This window comes from Synchiropus splendidus, chromosome 1 (assembly GCF_027744825.2).
Source record: "Synchiropus splendidus isolate RoL2022-P1 chromosome 1, RoL_Sspl_1.0, whole genome shotgun sequence".
In the NCBI taxonomy this organism is placed as follows: Eukaryota; Metazoa; Chordata; class Actinopteri; order Syngnathiformes; family Callionymidae; genus Synchiropus; species Synchiropus splendidus.
Window position 1 is genome coordinate 49894344 of NC_071334.1, and position 18227 is coordinate 49912570.

At 43.5% G+C, this 18227-nt stretch overlaps 2 protein-coding genes across 12 annotated transcripts in view; one reads left to right on the forward strand and one right to left on the reverse strand.

The window, feature by feature from the left end:
• The window catches only part of scn1lab (sodium channel, voltage-gated, type I like, alpha b), a 30533-nt gene extending 26048 nt beyond the window's left edge, over nt 1-4485 (forward strand). For 9 of the 10 annotated variants that reach the window (XM_053854668.1, XM_053854671.1, XM_053854667.1 and 6 more), the window contains 3 exons: nt 292-396; nt 496-766; nt 845-4485. In XM_053854668.1, the coding sequence (XP_053710643.1) occupies nt 292-396; nt 496-766; nt 845-2037 (1569 nt within the window). In that variant the 3' untranslated portion in view covers nt 2038-4485. The remainder of the gene's footprint in view (nt 1-291; nt 397-495; nt 767-844) is intronic. The other variant, XM_053854675.1, reaches the window with a different exon arrangement.
• A 1616-nt stretch (nt 4486-6101) lies between these two features.
• LOC128747013 (cysteine/serine-rich nuclear protein 3-like) lies at nt 6102-12937 on the reverse strand. Of its 2 annotated transcripts, none has more exons than XM_053844530.1 (5): nt 12618-12937; nt 11536-11709; nt 10134-10393; nt 9760-10056; nt 6102-7860 (listed from the first exon to the last, which is right to left on the reverse strand). In XM_053844530.1, the coding sequence occupies exons 2-5, from the start codon at nt 11681-11683 to the stop codon at nt 6985-6987; spliced, it is 1581 nt and encodes a 526-aa protein (XP_053700505.1). In that variant the 5' UTR covers nt 11684-11709; nt 12618-12937; the 3' UTR covers nt 6102-6984. The 2 variants fall into 2 exon arrangements, with proteins under 2 accessions (XP_053700505.1, XP_053700495.1); XM_053844520.1 differs by having other exon boundaries at nt 9745-10056.
• Between the last annotated feature and the right edge of the window lie 5290 nt (nt 12938-18227).

Sequence of the window (18227 nt, forward strand, 5' to 3'; positions counted from 1 at the left end):
AAAATGTATGTTGAATTTGAAGGCTTTTCATACCTAATGTACAGATCAAACACAAGGTCCACTGGAGGTCACTTTGATGCACAGAACAGAAATGATTTGCAGCAAAAGAACACTGTTCAAAGTAGTAAAAACACACTTGTGTTTTTCTCGAGCACCTTATTCTGATGGGGCAGAAGATCACAAACACCTGTATACACACACACAACGCTGGAACTAAATGTTTTTTTATTTTTAACATTCTTAATTATTGTTTGTGATTGTAACCAGATTTGTTGTGTTTTCTTCTTTTACTTTGGAGGTCAGGACATCTTCATGACAGAAGAACAGAAAAAGTACTACAATGCTATGAAGAAGCTCGGGTCGAAGAAACCACAGAAGCCGATCCCTCGGCCGACGGTATGAACGGAAAATTCTAGCTCATGTAGACAGCTTGAATTTTAAGGTTGAAGGATTCCAGGATGAGGTGAAAGCCACACCCTTCTCTGTGGTCCCCAGAATGCCATTCAAGGCTGTGTGTTCGACTGCATCACGAAGCAGGCCTTTGACATCGTCATCATGATCCTGATCTGCCTGAACATGGTCACCATGATGGTGGAGACGGACGACCAGCCGCCGGAAATGGATAAGATCCTCTACTGGATCAACTTGGTCTTCATCGTTCTCTTCACAGGGGAGTGTGTGCTGAAGATGATCTCGCTGCGTCACTATTACTTCACCATTGGTTGGAACATATTTGACTTTGTGGTGGTGATTCTGTCGATCGTAGGTAAGTCATCAAGTTTTCTTTATATGTTGGGATGAAAGTCATCCATCGTAATTCGCTCCCACTTTGTTTGTTTTTCAGGAATGTTTCTGTCTAAAGTGATCGAGAAATACTTTGTGTCCCCCACGTTGTTCCGAGTCATCCGTCTGGCCAGGATTGGCCGCATCCTTCGCCTTATCAAAGGTGCAAAAGGAATTCGGACGCTTCTTTTTGCCTTGATGATGTCACTTCCTGCCCTTTTCAACATTGGTCTACTCCTCTTCTTGGTCATGTTCATCTATGCCATTTTTGGGATGTCCAATTTTGCCTATGTCAAGCGTGAGGCGGGGATCGATGACATGTTCAATTTTGAGACTTTTGGGAACAGCATGATCTGCCTGTTCCAGATCACCACCTCGGCCGGGTGGGACTTGTTACTCTCACCTATATTGAACAAGTGGGAGCCAGACTGCGACAGTCAAATGGAGCACCCGGGGAACAGCTACAAGGGCAACTGCGGCAACCCGTCTGTGGGCATCTTCTTCTTCGTCAGCTACATTATCATCTGCTTCCTCATCGTAGTCAACATGTACATCGCCGTCATCCTGGAGAACTTCAGCGTGGCCACGGAGGAGAGCGCCGAGCCGCTGAGTGAGGATGACTTTGAAATGTTCTACGAAGTGTGGGAGCGCTTCGATCCCGATGCCACTCAGTTTGTGGAGTATTGTAAGCTGTCCGACTTTGCAGATGCTCTTGATCCACCGCTGCGCATCGCCAAGCCCAACATGATCGCGCTCATCTCCATGGACCTTCCCATGGTCAGTGGTGAGCGCATCCATTGCCTTGATATCCTGTTTGCCTTCACGAAGAGAGTGTTAGGGGAAGGCGGAGAGATGGACGTGTTACGTGGGCAGATGGAGGAGCGCTTCATGGCCTCCAATCCATCCAAGGTGTCGTACGAACCCATCACCACCACTCTCCGTCGCAAGCAGGAGGACATGTCTGCCACCATCATCCAGAGGGCCTTCCGACGGTACATGATCCGGGTGGCCATGAAGAAGGCCTCGGCGCTGTACAAAGAGCAGCTGAAGGAGGGCATGCGCGACCCAGACAAGGACGTCATGGTCATCAGCAAATTCAATGAAAACTCCACCTCAGACAAAACAGACATGACGCCCTCCACAGCCTCACCGCCCTCGTACAACAGCGTAACAAAATCCGACAAGGACAAATACGAGAAGGAGAATCGGGAGAAGGAAAACAAAGGGAAAGACTTGAAAGACAGAAAAAAATAAAGCGCAGAGAGCAAAACAGACATTGAATCACAGACCTGAAGCTCACTTGTTTACAGCTTCTGACAAATAGACACTGTCCGCCATGATTGTTGTGGTTGAGATGAAAGCGGAGTTGCGAATGATCTGGTTGGAATGGTCCAGCACTCACTGTGGGGTGCAGTGGAGAACAGACAGTCCTCCTTCCGAATCGCTTGTGAATACCTATTGGTTGTTGTTACTATCTGACACATGAGTGTACTGTTGAGTTGTCTGTAGGTAGTGCTGCTGCTACTACTACTATAAGCCCAGTGTCTTGAACTTATCATTCGCTGTATCACCTCACGAGTAATCTGCTTCTTCTGTTAAGTTACAGGGTTTTTTTTTTTATTAAGAATGAATGTTTTATACTTCTTTTCAGGAGGGTCATTTTTATGAGAACATCCTCTGCCTTTAATGTGCTAAGGCGACAAAAAAGTCGTGGCTTTGCAGCGTCCACCTGGAGTACGGCATCAGTCCACTGAGGTGCGGTGTCATTGGCTTTGGGTAGTGGGATCCCCTGTGGTAGAGCATTTCACTGAGGAGTCCCAGGCGACACCAGGGGAACAGCAGCAGTTCACTAACCAGCAACGGCAGTTTATGACACGAGAAAGTCATGTTTGCCACGGTATGATGGCAGATGACAGCAGGAGCTCCCCCTCGTACAACCACTGTGGAAAACCTCTCCCAGGGGGACAGGTACCAAGCAGAAGCAGGCCACTTCCGGTGCTGCAGCAGCTCACTGAGCTACGACTGTTTACGATGACCATGAGTTGGTTGCATACCAGATGATGAATTATTATTATTATCATTCAATATGGCTTTGCTAAAATGTGCTGGGTTTGGTGTTGGCCTCTTTCTTAAATCCCTTACACGCACGGGCGGTCTGAGGCGGTCTGAACCAGCTTTGCCTCTGTTAAAAACAGCCAAAGTCTGTCCGGGACCAGAATACTTTCGAATGTCTGAAGTCTTCAACGAAATGTGACGGTCGTAAAATATCCTCCATACATGTGCTTTTTAGTAGTGATGACTAGGTGAGGTATCATGAAACTGCAGGGTGGATGAAACATTGTCCTAATTTTCAGAGGCCACGAGATGGTGCTCTTTAGAAATGATCTGCGGTGTCCTTGAACGAGTTGTTCAAGTCCTAACAGCAGACAGTGCCATCTGGTGGCCTCTGAGAATCAGGACACTGCTTCATGAAGCCTCATCAACCCTTCAATTCTGTGTCATGAAGCCTCATCTACCCATCACTTCCTTGTAGAAGATGGCTCAGTAATCCGATATGTCCAGGTTGTCAACCTGTACTCCAATTAAATCCAATGGTGTACGGGATCTTGTACGCCAAGTGATACGTTTACTCATCATTTAATGGTGTATGTTTTTACCAGGGTTATGCATCACCTGTCCTTGTTTTCATGTTGCATTCACTTGTACAAAGAAGAGCAATGTTTGGTGCTTATGTGGAGCACATCCCCCTGGTGTGTGGTGGGCCATGGTCATTAAAAGTGTCTGTTTCGATGAATCCATCTGAAATCACAGAGCCTCCCCAAGTGGACAACAGACAAAAATAGTTTGGAACAAATGACTGGTTTCACATGTTGGTGTTTTTGCAGGGAAAGTGATTTCAACGTGGCGTGTTTCTGTAAATACGTGGCCCACAGTATGCATCACACTTACATGAAGTAAGAGCACTTTCGTCCCCCTGCTGCGAAACACCAGAGTTGTACATGTCAGCGAGGCATTCCTGGTTTGTGTCTTTCCATGTGAGAGAGCAAGAATATAAACGTCCGAACGGTTGTGATGGTCGATGAGGTATCGTGAAACGGCACTGTCGTGTTGATGAAACGGTGTGCATTTTCAGAAGCCACAAGATGGCGCTGTTGGTTTCGAAATGATGTGAGGTTTCATTGTAATAGTTGTACCAACTCAAAAACATTTTGCTTCAGAAAGCGCCATCCGGTGGCCTCTGAAAATCAGCACACTGTTTCATGAAGCCTCATCGACCCTTCGATACTGTGTCATGAAGCCACATCAATGCATCACTTCTGAACTGGTGTTTGGAGTGCTACAGAGTTGAAATAGCAATTTTACTGTGGACGTGTGTTTTTGGCAGATTTTTTTTTCATTCTCCCTTCTTTGTATAAGGGTGTTCCTGCACTGTTACTCACAAATAAAACACATCATCTGTTGATATGAGGCAACCAGAACCCATCTGTCGTTGTGGTGTTTTTAGTGAGCTGCATGCTTCAAGAGGCTACTGTCCACTGAGATCATTTAAAAACCAAAACAATCATATGTATTTTTTGTAAATGCTGTGATGATTTTGCTGGAACTCCCCGTCAGCAAAGCTTAACAACACGATCCTTCACTCTCTGCTCATGAACAACTGGACTGTAATATTCACAAAACCCGACTGTCAAATGCTCCTGAAATAATAATAAAAAAAAAAAAAGCTTTGAACTGCCACTCCATTTTGTGAGGGATTTCATTTTATTTTAAAATCCTTTGGCAGAATAATTGGATGAAGCCGACCACAGAGGAAGAACTTTGGTTTCCATGACGACTTCATCAGCTAATGAAAGCAGTCTGCAGGAGCTCCTGGTCTCAGTGAGTTCAATACCTCCCATGGAAAAGAACAGCTCAGTTGCTGCCATCAGGGCACATGAGAGTGTGAGGTTTGTTTCAATCCAGATATTTGGAGCAGCACCGGAGCATAGACAACTGGTGTCACACACTGTTGAAGGAGAGTGAGGTGACGCTGGAAAAGATGAGGAGACTCCCCCCCCCTCCATGCAGCTCCCCCTGATCTGTTGCTGCTCCCGCTTCACTCCTCCTGTTGCCTGGCAACTGAACATCACAGCCCTCAGGCATGTGATTGATCAGCGGCATCTCATCTTGCTTTCCCACAATACCTTGCTGCTAAAGGGACTTCGTCATCCTCCTCCTCGTGGTCCACTCTCCTCAAGGATGCCACAGTGGACGCACACACCTCTGCTTATATAAGAGAGCAGAGGTCAAGTAATGAGACCTTCGGCTGCTGGTGAAATACACCTGAGGTCTGGAGCTGGTGCTCAGCCGCTGCAGGTCCACACCGAACACATCGAACCGTGAACTAACCCCACGCCTCGACTGCTCACTGTGGTCTCTAAAATCACAACCGTGTCCTTCTGTACGGGTTACAGTGTCACAAGGTCAAAAGACTCACGCCATTAAGTGAACGATGATCGATTGAAAAAGAAGTAAAGCGACGACTGTCAAGCGTCAGAGCAATGGAATTAGCTGAGATGTGTCTGCCGCCATCTGCTGGATCAAAGCTGGAAACACAGAGAAACCTGAACGACCGCTGTCTACGTCATCCGAATATAAGCGTCATTTGGCTTCTCTGACCAAAATAAAAATAATAATTAAACAATAAAAATGCATCTTGTTCTTCTTCTTCTTCTTCTTCTTCTTCTTCTTATTATTATTATTATTATTATTATTGTTATTTTCATTTTTGATGATTATCAATTTGATTGTTGTTTAATAATGAATAATGAATGGAAAAAGAAATAATGCGTTCCAAGCCTTAAAATAGTCTTTTGTAGGAGTGAATGTAGAGTGTCTGCTGCAGGTGCGCTGTTCCTCTATGTGTGTGGCCGCTGCATGTGGGAGGGGTTGCCGAGTGAGTGACGTCTCTCCAGAAGTGAAGAGGTGCCCGGTGCGTGTCCAGCTCTGAATGTGCGCTTCTCTGCAGTTTGGCTGTGACAAAGTCATAAACCAAGTCACGCTCTGTCCCAGACTCGCCTCATCCCTGTCCCAGCTCCGGGACATTCAAAAACCGAAGTACCACTGTAGTTTAATTTTGAATGTAAATCGACTTTGAATTGAATTCTTAAAGGAAAAACGTTAAGAGTTAAATTCTAATACTTAATACAGTACCAGCATTTTTCTATTACTGAAATATAATATATTTACTGGAATGCAAATCTTGAAGCCAAAACTTACTTTAAAAAGCAAAAAAGTGACTAAACAAACCAATAAGCAGGGGATAAAATGGCTTTTAATCACAAAAATTTTGGCCAGGAAACAAAAATCACTTCAAACTGGCAGTGCGACTGTAGACATGCCTTCACCATGAATGACACTGACTCAGATAAATGCTAAATTATTATAAATGTCGATGATGAATGATCAATAAAATATGAAAAATATAAATAAATAAATAAAAAAAAACAGTACTATTGTAGCTGATCACAGAAGTAAACAGATCGTGGCTAGTACTCACTTTATTTTTTAGGTTCAAACCTGCAACTTGGGGTTGGAATCCATGCTGCTCTGACGCGCTACAAACTACCCTGAAAGAAAGAAACAACTCGTTGAGATTGCATTGTCATTTTAGTTAGTAAATCTCGAAGTTAAAAAAAAAAAAAAAAACTTCAGTCACACGCCACCGAGAAAACTTCAACCATCATTTAAAACAAACAAGAACATAAGGGCAGAAGCACAAATGAAACTGATACAAACTACGATGAGGTTCATGAAACAGTCCTGAAACTCTTCTATGGCTCAAAGTGCGGCACTATGTTGATTGTGACTCCACAGAAACGAAAGGAAAAACATTCCAAAATACAAATGTATCCGGACAGAAACCCATAAATGTTGCATTGAACTTCACCATTTGACATCATTGGAATTCTTGGAGACATGCTAAACACGCAGGCGTTCACAACAGTTAGCAGCAGCACAATGGAAATAACAGCAGCATCTCAAAATCACTGGGATTCGTCATGGATGCAGAAAAGCATGCCGGAATTCTCTGGGAGTTACACTTATCCACTCAGGTTTAGTGAGTCTGCTCAAATCCACACAGTCTTTCTTTGGAAGTGCACTTATCCGGATGATCGCCGGCCATGTTCCAGCCAATGTTGGTTTCGCTGGTCTTCAACTTCAAGCCTCTTCGCTCGGCTGCTTCAGGGAAGCTTGTGCGTGTTGGTGCTCCAGGCGCTTGGGGCTGTGCTCTGGCTTCTTCAGCTCTTGCTGTTTGTCAGGTTCAACAGCAGGGGCGCCGTTGCTGTCGCTAGTGTCCAAGTGTGAGCAAGTTTGGGGGTCAGTCTGAAGCTGACTCGGGCAGTGAGACTCGGGGCTCGTGTCAGAGCGGGCTGGGGCGAGGCTCTCACCGCTGAACGCTGCCGCTTGGTCTGTTGGGTAGCGCTGCATTGAGGACGGGCCATTTGAGTAGGAAAAGCCCATCACGGAGGGAAGAGGAAGAGGGAAGGCTGGGTTGGTTCTGTTATCGCAGCAGTCCCACTCCTCATCCTCGTCCTCATCTCTGTCCTCAATAGTGTCTAAACTGTGAGTGCTACAGTCTGAAAGGCCGCTGCACACGCTGCTGCCATCTTCATCCTCCTCATAAGCCTCGTCATCCTCCTCCTCGTCTTCCTCATCTTCCTCCTCTTCCTCGTCGTCGTCTTCTTCCTCCTCCTCCTCCTCGTCTTGGTCCAGATGTATTTCAGAGTCACCCGTGTTCTGAAGGTGCATGATGGGAATGTGTGCCGAGTTGCTCATCAGTGGAAACTGCAGGTTCGGCGGCGGCTGCTGCTGCTGCTGCTGGACCAGGGAGGGGTTGCCATGGTAACTGTTGCCATTGGTTACAAGCTGAGGCTCCGGCTGCCGCTGCTGCTCCTCGCGGCTCCTCTCCAGCTCCAGCTTCATGATGGTGTGCAGGAAGTGGGTGCGGACTCGGACGGGGTTGAACTCCAGGCGCCCGGTGGTGTTGCTGCAGCCCTCCTGGGTGCAGCCACACGGGAAGGACATGCGGTCCACCTGCACACAACACACAAGACACCAGTGGGGAAAGGCAGGAGCTGAGGAAGAGAAATCCATGTGCTGTCCGTTAGCACAGCGATGGTTGCTGCAAACTTTCACAGAGGATTTGTTTTCCAGCCACATGACATAACATGACATAAGTAAATAAATCACTGATTCCACAAACTATTTTTCACTTGCGCAGCTTACGCCTGAACCAGATGTGATGTGTTGAGGAGGCTTCATGAAACACTGTCCTCGGTTTCAGATTTAAAAAAAAAAAAAAAAAGATGTGAGCTAACACTGACATCTAGTGGGCAGCAAAGAACAAGACAGTTTCATGAAACCTCACCAGTGTGTCATAAGCTTGAACTATTCTAATAGCAACATCAAATCCCCCTTCATTGACTTATTTTTGGTCAAAACAAGGAAACTCATTGAATGAAGCCTCACATCATTTCTAAACCAAGAGCACCATCTAGTGGCCTCTGAAGATTAGGACACTGTTTCATCAACCCTGCAATATTGTTTCATGATTCCTCATCTACACAGCACTTAATGGAAAGTAGGGTTTAATAGAGTGACAATATTGAAACAAAAGTGATTTAAAAAAAAATAGGAAACAAAATAGAACTCACTAGTCTCACACGTTTGGATGTATAAAGAGGCTTTTAACAAAGTTGATGTGACCTCACTCTAATAAAGTTGGATATGGAGTCATTTAGTAGTCAAAGAAGAAATAATCCAGACTTCTTTTGAAATGCACTGTGTGTTCATGAAAATAATCTGCGCAATTTTGAGACAAAACTCAATATATCTCTGTCTAGATGTTCAACTAAATCAATTCAAAATTTTGCCAGAATGGAGGTGTCTGCCTCTGTCACCAACATGTGCTACTTTGACACTCCTTCAAAGTGTCATGTTTTCTTTAGAATATAAGGAGAAATTTGAAACTCAGGTTTTGTTAGTTTGCAAAATGATTTCATTGCAATGTCACCAGTGACTGACAAACACATAAACCTCTAAATGCTACATTTGTTTTTTTTTTTTCTTTTTCCTCAACGTCCATGGACCGTACTCCAGACACTGGACCTATGACTAGTGTTGGGCTGATGAGGCTTCATGACTTCATGACATGACATGGTTCCTAGTGATGGGTCGATCAGTTTTCGAGTCCCCCCACCAACAAAATATACATCAATAGAAATGAAAAAAAAAAAAAATCATTTAATTTTATTATTGATTTAATCCAACCAATTTTTACTTTTATTTTTATTTTATTTTTAATAAAAAGGTGAAAGTATCATATAAAATATAATCAACTTCAAAATAGAAAACAGAAACAAAACATCAACAAATTTGAGAACTCATGCAAAACGCTGAGGGAAGGATATTGAAAGATAAAATCTTTCATCAGCCATCTTCACTAGAGATGGGCTGATGAGGCTTCATGAAACAGTGCCCTTATTTTCAGAGCCCAGCAGATGATGTTGATGGTTTAAAAGTGAGATTTTATTGAAATGGTTGTTCAAATCCAAGGATTTTAGAGCAGAGAGTGCCACCTAGTGGGCTCTAGAAAGAGGGACACTGCTTCGTGAAGCCTCATCAACCCATCACTAATCTTCAAAATAAATGTCACAACACTGCACTGACTTTTCAATTGTAATTTTAAAGTACCAAATAAATAAAGGCAGTCTATTGTAATCTAAATTAAAAAAAAATATATTTATATAAATAAAATTTCATTTGGTTGAACCTACGGTGTGTGTCACATGAGTGGAGAGTTTGGTTTGTATTTTTGTCTATATGTCAACAAGGTCTTGTTTAGGCCCAACTTAGAAGGCAGCTATGCTGGTGTTTGGAGTGAAATAAGGGCACTACAATATGATAGATGAGCCTCACCACAGTTCCATTTACCTGGCACTTAATGCCGGCCAGGCTGCAAGCACACGTCTCAGGGTCACAGATCCCGCGGCAGCGACACCCACACTCCTCTCTGGACATGCGCAGACTGCGCAGCTCGTGCTTCTCGTCCACATCGATGCGTCGCACCCCAGACGCTCTCAGAAGAGCCCGCCGCCTCCTAGTGGTCAGAGGCTGGAGGAAGAAATAGTCGTCCACCTCAGTGTTGTCTACATCCAGGTCGTCCTCGGAAATGTCGTCCAGCGTCAGAGTATCGGCCTCCACCGAAGACACGGTGCCGTTCTTCGTCAGCTGGAGACGACAGCAGCAGATTTGAACTTGTCAATACAAAAGCTACGTGTTTGAATGACTCCAATGCTCCCACTGACTCTCAGTTTGATGGCGTTGAGCTTCTCCTCCTTCAGATGGTCCCTCAGCATGTTTTGGTGGCTCCTCTTCTGCTCCAAGGCAAACTCTCGGAGGGTAAAGTGCTTGACGCCGGTGTGCCGTGGCGACATGCCCAATGTGCTGCCACCCTGCGTGGGCACGCTGGTGAAGCCCTGACGCCGGTTGAAGTAGTACACGGTCACGCTCTCAAAGTGCACATTTCGGCCTCTCAGTCGCTTCGCCTGCTGCTGCAGAGAGGAAGCTAGAGAAGAGGGAAACAGACGCAGGATTACAATAAACATTTGCACTTGATGCAACATGACGGACAAGGACTGCTTTTGGATAACAAATCACAAACGTTCTGCAGAGATCTGGACTGATGGTTAAAGTTAGGGATGGTTTGTTACCAGTTTTGCATATCTGAAACTGCAGCCTTGAAGATCAGTCGACATTGATCTGATGTCTTCTCCTTGTCACTCAAATAATGTTCATCTGAATTGCCTGAAACTGGCACCTGTAAATAGTGACGGGCTGATGAGGCTTCATGAAACAGTGTCCTTGTTTTCAGAGCCCACCAGATGGCGCTCTCTGCTCTGACATCTCTGGGTTTGAACTACCGTTTCAATAAGAGCCTGTTTTTAAACCAAGTGCACCATCTGGTGGCCTCTGAAAATCAAGATACTGTTTCATGAAGCCTCCTCAGCCTATTACTACTAAAGAGAACTTCATTATGATTATTATTGACTGTTTTTCCCCTGTTATTTCACTCTTCACAGTTGTGTCATTTGACTATTGCTAATTTAGTTTAGTCTGTTCTTGTTGTACTTTGTTGTATTTTGAATTGTTTGCAAATTTACTCATGTCTCATCTCATGTCTGATTTACATCTACTGTGGCATTTAGTTGCATGTGACAAAACTAAACAAATAGGCCCAATTCACAAATAGAGATGTTTCTGATTAGCCCTGTTTGTAGTTACACGGTTGTTGGTTCAATTACCCACACATCAAGTTGCATGCAGGTACATGGTTCCTAGTGATGGGTCGATGAGGCATCATGAAACAGTGTTGCAGAGTTCATGAAACAGTGTCCTAACTTTCAGAGGCCACTAGATGGCGCTCTTGGATTAGAAATCATGTGAGGTTTCATTGAGTCAAGTCCAAACATTATACAGCAGACAGCACCACCTGGTGGCCTCTGAAAATCAGGACACTGTTTCATGAAACCTCATCAGCCCTTCACTACTCTTTCCTGTAGAATACTGGTTCAAGGGCCCGCTGTCAGATTACATGAGTTTAGATGTGCTGAGGTGACCACCTCCCACTCCCTTGCCACAAAATATGCATTGGTTAAACCCCAACAGACTAGAGGGTCCCTTCTTGACAGCGAGGAGTTCTGGTCTTACGGTCCAGCAGCCTGGGGGGCAGTTGATGGTTCAGACTGTCGCTGCTGTTGCCGCTGTCACTGCAGGACACCTCCTCATCTTCGGACCCCTGCAGGGACAGATACGGAGCGGGGCCCTCGTCCAGCTTTCGCTTGAGGATTCCACTCATCGTGTGGCTCCTCCCACTTCTCTCACCTGCCAGGGTGAAAGGATGGACGGTTGATACCGGTTCGTTGAAGAACGTAAATGCACATAAATCATCTAGCACGATGAGACGAACAGTCCCAAGACAGCTCAGGTCAAGTGAAGCACCTTCAAGTCTTGAATGAGCCAGTGTTGTGGAAGATTGAAAACAAAAGGGATTTGTGTACATGAGGAGATGATTCAAAATAAAGTCTTGTTCTGTCAACTGAAACACAGTTTGACTCCCTACTCATGGGCTAAAGACCAAATATTAGTGAGTGAATAATGAAAAACACTTTTATTTATATGCGTTTCAATGCTCTGTTATGCGTGTCATTCATGCACAAGTGTGCACAAAGTGTTTACAGTCTTGGTGTCACATGACTCCATCTGCCACATACGTGCTCAGCTATATCCTGTTGAAAATAAATGTTTGTCTGGCTATGAGCCGGACTGGTTTAGCATTACATCACACGCAGCACAGACGGACACCGGGCCAACCGGCTTTGTCTGTTGCCGGTTTGTAGATATGAAAATATTCTCCCGTCTTCCATCATTTCTCAGTGCCTTAACAAGTTTTTTTTTTTAGTGAGGTGGCTGGTTTTATTTCAATCCTCCACATCGTCTACAGTTTCACTCCAAATGAGAGACATTAAAGAACTGATATGACATGTCTGTGTGAGTGCGATGACACAGATGGTGAATCACTTGTCTCGGTCCTGGCAGGACCCCCCCCCCTCCATCCATGCATCCCAAAATATTTCAGCCAAGCTCCTCTTGCCGGTGCCATTGAATGAAACCCCCCCACACACACCTACACACATGCACATTCAAGCCCGCTCACGTGTCTCCCACTCCCATCGATGTACACATTCACTGACTGACTCACTCACATCGTCGTCATCGTCTTCTTCACTGACCTGTTCTATGGAGCTTGTTGGATCCTGGAAGTCCTCGACACTCTCCTCTGCATCAGCCAGTGTTCAGCAGCAGCAGCAGCAGCAGGAGCAGGAGCAGGAGCTTCACATGCCCATGTGTGCTGGTGATGATGCAGTGAGCGCTGCCATGATGCTGCTCCGTCTCTCCAGCAGCCTCTGGCACTATTGTGCAGCACTGAGTGCCTCTGCTTCTGTCACTATCTGATGAATTCCCTCTCTGCGCCCTCAACCTGAGCTCATACTGGCAGCTCACTCTCTGCTGCTGCACCCCCTCCCCTTCTCTTGCTCCCTCTCCTCACAAAGACTTGTTAGCTGGGAGCTGCTGCCGACTGGAGCACTGGAGCTTGACTGAGGTGAGGCGAGGGATCACAAAGAGGGGAGGGGGCGAGAGTGTGTGTGTGGGGGGGACAGAACTGGTCCTCATTTCCACAACGATACAATAAGCATTGGTGCAACTCCACTTTGTTTTGGATGATCGATAAAGTTTCCCTCAGTTTTGAATTAGTCAAGGTTCTATTCAAATATAAAATAATGAGAGAGTTTTGATATAAATGAACACAAAAATACATTTTGTAAATGTCTATCTGGTTAGAAGACTGGGGCAACAAAAATGAAATTAAAATCGTAAAGAGGAAGGTGTGATATATTAGTTATAAGTAAAAATGATTTAATTCAATGCAATTTGACATTTATAGTAGCCTAATAGTTCAAAAATGCTGGGTAAATATGAACAATATTTCAGTCTATAGTTCACATTATGTTTCAAACTTTTTAAAACAATTTTCTACAGAAGACAATTCTGACTTTAATATCAGAATTATCACTTTAGAGTCAGATAAAAGGCAGAATTCTCACAGATTATAGTATAAATTCTGCCATTTTATTTTTCTTCCTGCGCCCTAAGGCTCTGTTTTTGTCATAAACTGGGGCTTTTATTCTGTGAGACTTAAAGCTTGACAACTTCCACTTTGGTCAGCTAATCGATCAAAAGCAAAATGAAGTTATTTTCTGTTTTTGATCGTCTGAATGTTCAGTTTTGTGGCGTTATAGTCGAAGCACTAGCACATGTCATGGCCTTGGAAAGCCGATCATAAAACATTTCTTTTAACGTCAGTTATTAACATATTGCTACAGCAATGTTATGAATTGAACCTTTTTTAATAGCCATTCACTATGATTCACATGCAGTTAATGTGCAACAAAATTTTTACACCAATGTCAACATACATAAATACAGATGCGTACTGTTTGTTGCACAAATCCAAATTCAAAAATGTGAAAGAGGAAATGACTAAGGAAAGAAAAAGAAAGAAACAGGAAAGTGACAAAGAGACAATATAGCAAGAGCCTTAGAATTTGTTCTGGATAACAGAGAAAATATTTCTGAGTTCGGAGATTTGTTTGCTAGTTTACGGTTCAATTCTTCACGCGATATTAGTGTTTCATGGTGGATAGAAAGGTCAGTTTCATGAAGGATCATTCAGTGATGGATGGGAAGAAGGTGCTGTCCATGATCATTGATCAGCGTCCAGCTACTGTAATAATGAGGACATTTTTAAATGAGGAAACATCACGACAGTGTTTAATGTTTATGCCCACTAAGTAGTGATGAGGCGTCATGAAACACAGTGGCCACTGAAAAATCAGGACACTGTTTCATGAAGCCTCATCAGCCCATCACTACTACTAAGTCAAGTCAGATTTAAGGAACATGTGATAAATCTCTTGCCATCATGTCTGACTTTAATGTCTTCATTGGTCCCATACACATTCCTGAGCATGATCTTATCTTGTGTGAAGATAGATTTTGTAAGCGGAGCCAAAGTAGGCTTTGCGTGGCGGTGTGGAGAGATCCATCCTGGGTGTGTTGTCTGCTGGCGAGCAGGCAGTGGCAGTCTGCTGGAGCCAGAGATCCTTCCAATCAGCTTCCATGGCAACGGCCCACCAGAGGAGGAAGGTGGGGAAGAAGACGGAGAGGAATGGGGGGGTTGAGGAGTTGGAAGCAGCTCGAGGGGTTTGTGGGGAGGTGGGGGCTGGGACATGGCAGCTCCTTTGGATGGGCAACAGTGTTTCTGTCTGTGCCTGCGATTGTTAAGTGCGTCTACAGGGAAACTAAATCCTGTTTTTGTTATGCAAGACACAGCAGTGTTCACGAGCGTCACCAGCAACCTCACCGGGATGTGACCGATGAGTGAAATACCAGTTTTTACTTGCAATACTTACTCTGGCGCCCGTGGTGACCGCAAGACACCTTTTCCTGGTCACACTCTTGAAGGCTGCTCATGTGCCTCCTGAGGTCAATAGAGGACGATGCAACCCAAACACAACCCAGTCAGTGCCTTGGAGTCCATATCTGGAATTTGTCGACATCTAGTGGCGAAGAGTCAGATTGCAGATTTGTGTCCTGACACACACACACACGCACACATGCTTTTGTTCAGGACTGTTTTTCTCTACATAATGGTCAGGGTTTCCACTACTCTGAATGTACTTGAAATCCTTATGAAATTCTAATACAAATATTTAAGACATTAAAAGAGCTTTAGTTTAAATAAAGCGATATAAAAACTTGAATATAGCCACCATCGTGATTCATTCTGCTGTTGTCAAACTGATGCAAAATAAACAATATTTTGTTGTTTAAATGTATGTATGGCTCCATCATTTGATTCAGTAATATACCAAATTCATTCGTTCATTGATTGATCAACAAGATAACTTGAGTGTAGAGAAACATCACGAGTATTAAACACGTCACAGCTGCAGCAGCATGTCCAAGTATTAATGTATTGAATATAGATGTAGCCAACTTAAAATATCAAGACAATATCACACAGCATTGCGACATTTGAGCAAAAGTATTGATACAATATTGTGTCAAGTATCAGGATATTTTCCTATACCCCTACTACTATAATGTAAAATATTCTGAAAAAGATTTGAATTTTAATTGTTCAAAATGTGCAAAATTTCTCCTTGTACTGCAAATTGTGTTAAAAAAAAAGGCAGGTCACGACTAGGGAATGAACCTTTATGGCCGACAATCTTGAATCGTGGTTGCAGCCCTGCACATGATGTCATCTTTTTCATTATAAAGAATGTTAGCTCTATCTCATTTTGAAACATGCAGCTAATGTATGGAAAGCACTAACATAAACACACAGAATCGTGAACAAATGACCACATTCTACTAGATTATATTTCTTTATCAATTTATTTATTGATAAATTAAAAACAAAGAACGCTCTCCTCATGTTGATATGGTACCAATACACAGCAAGTGAAAGCATCCAATCCTGATAAATAAATAATATATAGATTTATACACATTAAATTAAATAGTAAATTATGTCTCAATGAATTTGAATTGTGAAACTACATTTTAGCATATTTTTAAAAGTGAACACATTGATTTGACTGACAAGTTTCGATCCTCATGCAGTTCTACAAATATTTGCAGCATGTGTTGCACTGCGGTCAGTATCATCGATGTCCACCTCCATTTTTGACCCGTGTGCACGCGCTCTCTTCAAGAGTGACACTCCCCAGTAATTCCAGTCAGGAGTGAGTGTGGTTACCAGAACGGATCTTATCTAAATTCAATTGTAACCTAACTACATTTCAGCTCCCAGAAATAAAAGAGCAGAGTGGAGAGACACTTTTTGAGGATAATGCGCCTTCCTACCTGAATCCTGTTAGTTAGCCACAGCTGCCTTTCCGTGGCAACATCTGTAAGATCTGCTGTTACCTTCTGTCCACTCATTAACACTCTTGAATTAGAACATGGGCTGTAACTGAAGAGCATAATGTAACAATACAGAGATTTGAAGCAGACAAATCAATAGTCATCATCAGAAATCCAACCCATTCTGCCTTATTTAACCCCCTGAGGCCCAAGCTTTTGTCTGGGCTGTGTTTGTTTTGTTGTCCTTACTGTCTTTGTTCGGAAGGTTTTAGCAACTTAAAAATAAAAACAGTAGAACATTTCTGTTTTTTTTTTTGGAAATGCTTGTCAGGTAGCAATCGTACCATTTTGCTAACATCTTGTTTTCATTGAAATCGGTGTAATGTTCGAGGACTACAGAATGTTAGGGGTTGTGCCCCTGGTGTGGCAGGTCATAGAGTCATGAAACAGTGTTCATATTTCTAGAGCCCACTAGATGGCACTGTCTGCTCTAAAATTTTGGCATTTACAATTTCAATGAAATTCAATTTAAAACCAACACAACCATCTCCTGGGCACTGAAAATCAGGACACTGTTTCATGAAGCCTCATCAGCCCATCACCAGGTTATACGACTCCTGAACACCTGAAAAGAGCGAGCTGAAGTGATCCTCGCTCCTCTCTTTCTCTCACATGTGTCTCCGGTGGAGAACAGCGCTCGATGAAAGCACCTCATGTAATGGTACGAGCGGAGCGGGAGCCAAATGCCTTAATGAAAGACTCACAGGAGATCAGAGGAGCAGCAAGAAATAATATTTAATTTGAACAAAGATACCAAACAATCAAACAAAAAGATCGAAGAGCCCAAACTGAAAACCTCACAGAACCGGGAGATCAATGAACGAGAATCTGGAAATAGAAATAAAAACACAAAGGTCAGAAGCGGTGGTCAAAATGTACTCACGAAGGGTTAAACTGCAGTGAGAGGAAGCGGAAATAGACGCGGAAATCGGAAACAGACAAACAGTAGAAAGAACTTACTGAGGCACCAGGGGGAAAACCAAAGAGAAAACACGGCGAGTGAGCGAACAAGGAGAATGTTACGCAGAAGCCAATTTACCGAGATACGAGTTGACTCGATCTGCCACACGTTGCAGGAACCAAGGTCCCTAAGAAGGGTCTGCAGGTGATTTGCAGATGAGTTCCAGCCGTGGGCCATAACCAATAGGGAAGCTCCAATAATCAGGGAAGAGGAAGGAGAGGAAAACGGAAGTGACAGAAAATAAAAGCGATTCATGACACTTCATGTGTTTTGCTTTGGGTTCCAGATTTACTGAAATTTGAAAGGTCAAACTCAGTTTCAAGGCCTGTCTGTAACTCCACTCTGGACTGATGCTTCATCCACTGAAATGTTTGACAAAATCAGACAGCGCTGACCCAAAAGAAAATGAATTGGTGAAAGCTGGCGGAGCTTTGCCTGAGCCAATGCATCTCAATAGCCATGTTCATTCTCCGACCTGTGCCCAGATAGCAGGCTGAGCCATTTGTACTAGGGCTGAACGATTTTGGGAAATAATCTAATTGCGATTTTTTTCTCTCAATATTGCGATTGCGATTAAATGTGCGATTATTTTTCAAGGTCCTCTTCTCATGTATTTTACAGCAAACACAACTAATAAATCAATCTGTATTATAATAAACCATATGTGATTCAGTATATATAATTGTTCTTCCTTATAGGCTATTCTTATGTTAAGATAAAGGCAAATGAAGCATGAATTAAAATGAAAGATGGTTTATTTGTCTACTTCAGTTTCAGCTGTAGACTTATTAAACTGATAAATCATACAAACTAAAGTGCATATTACAACAATAATGCAAACCAATATGTGGCTTTACCACTCTAACACGTCCAACTCTTCATGTAA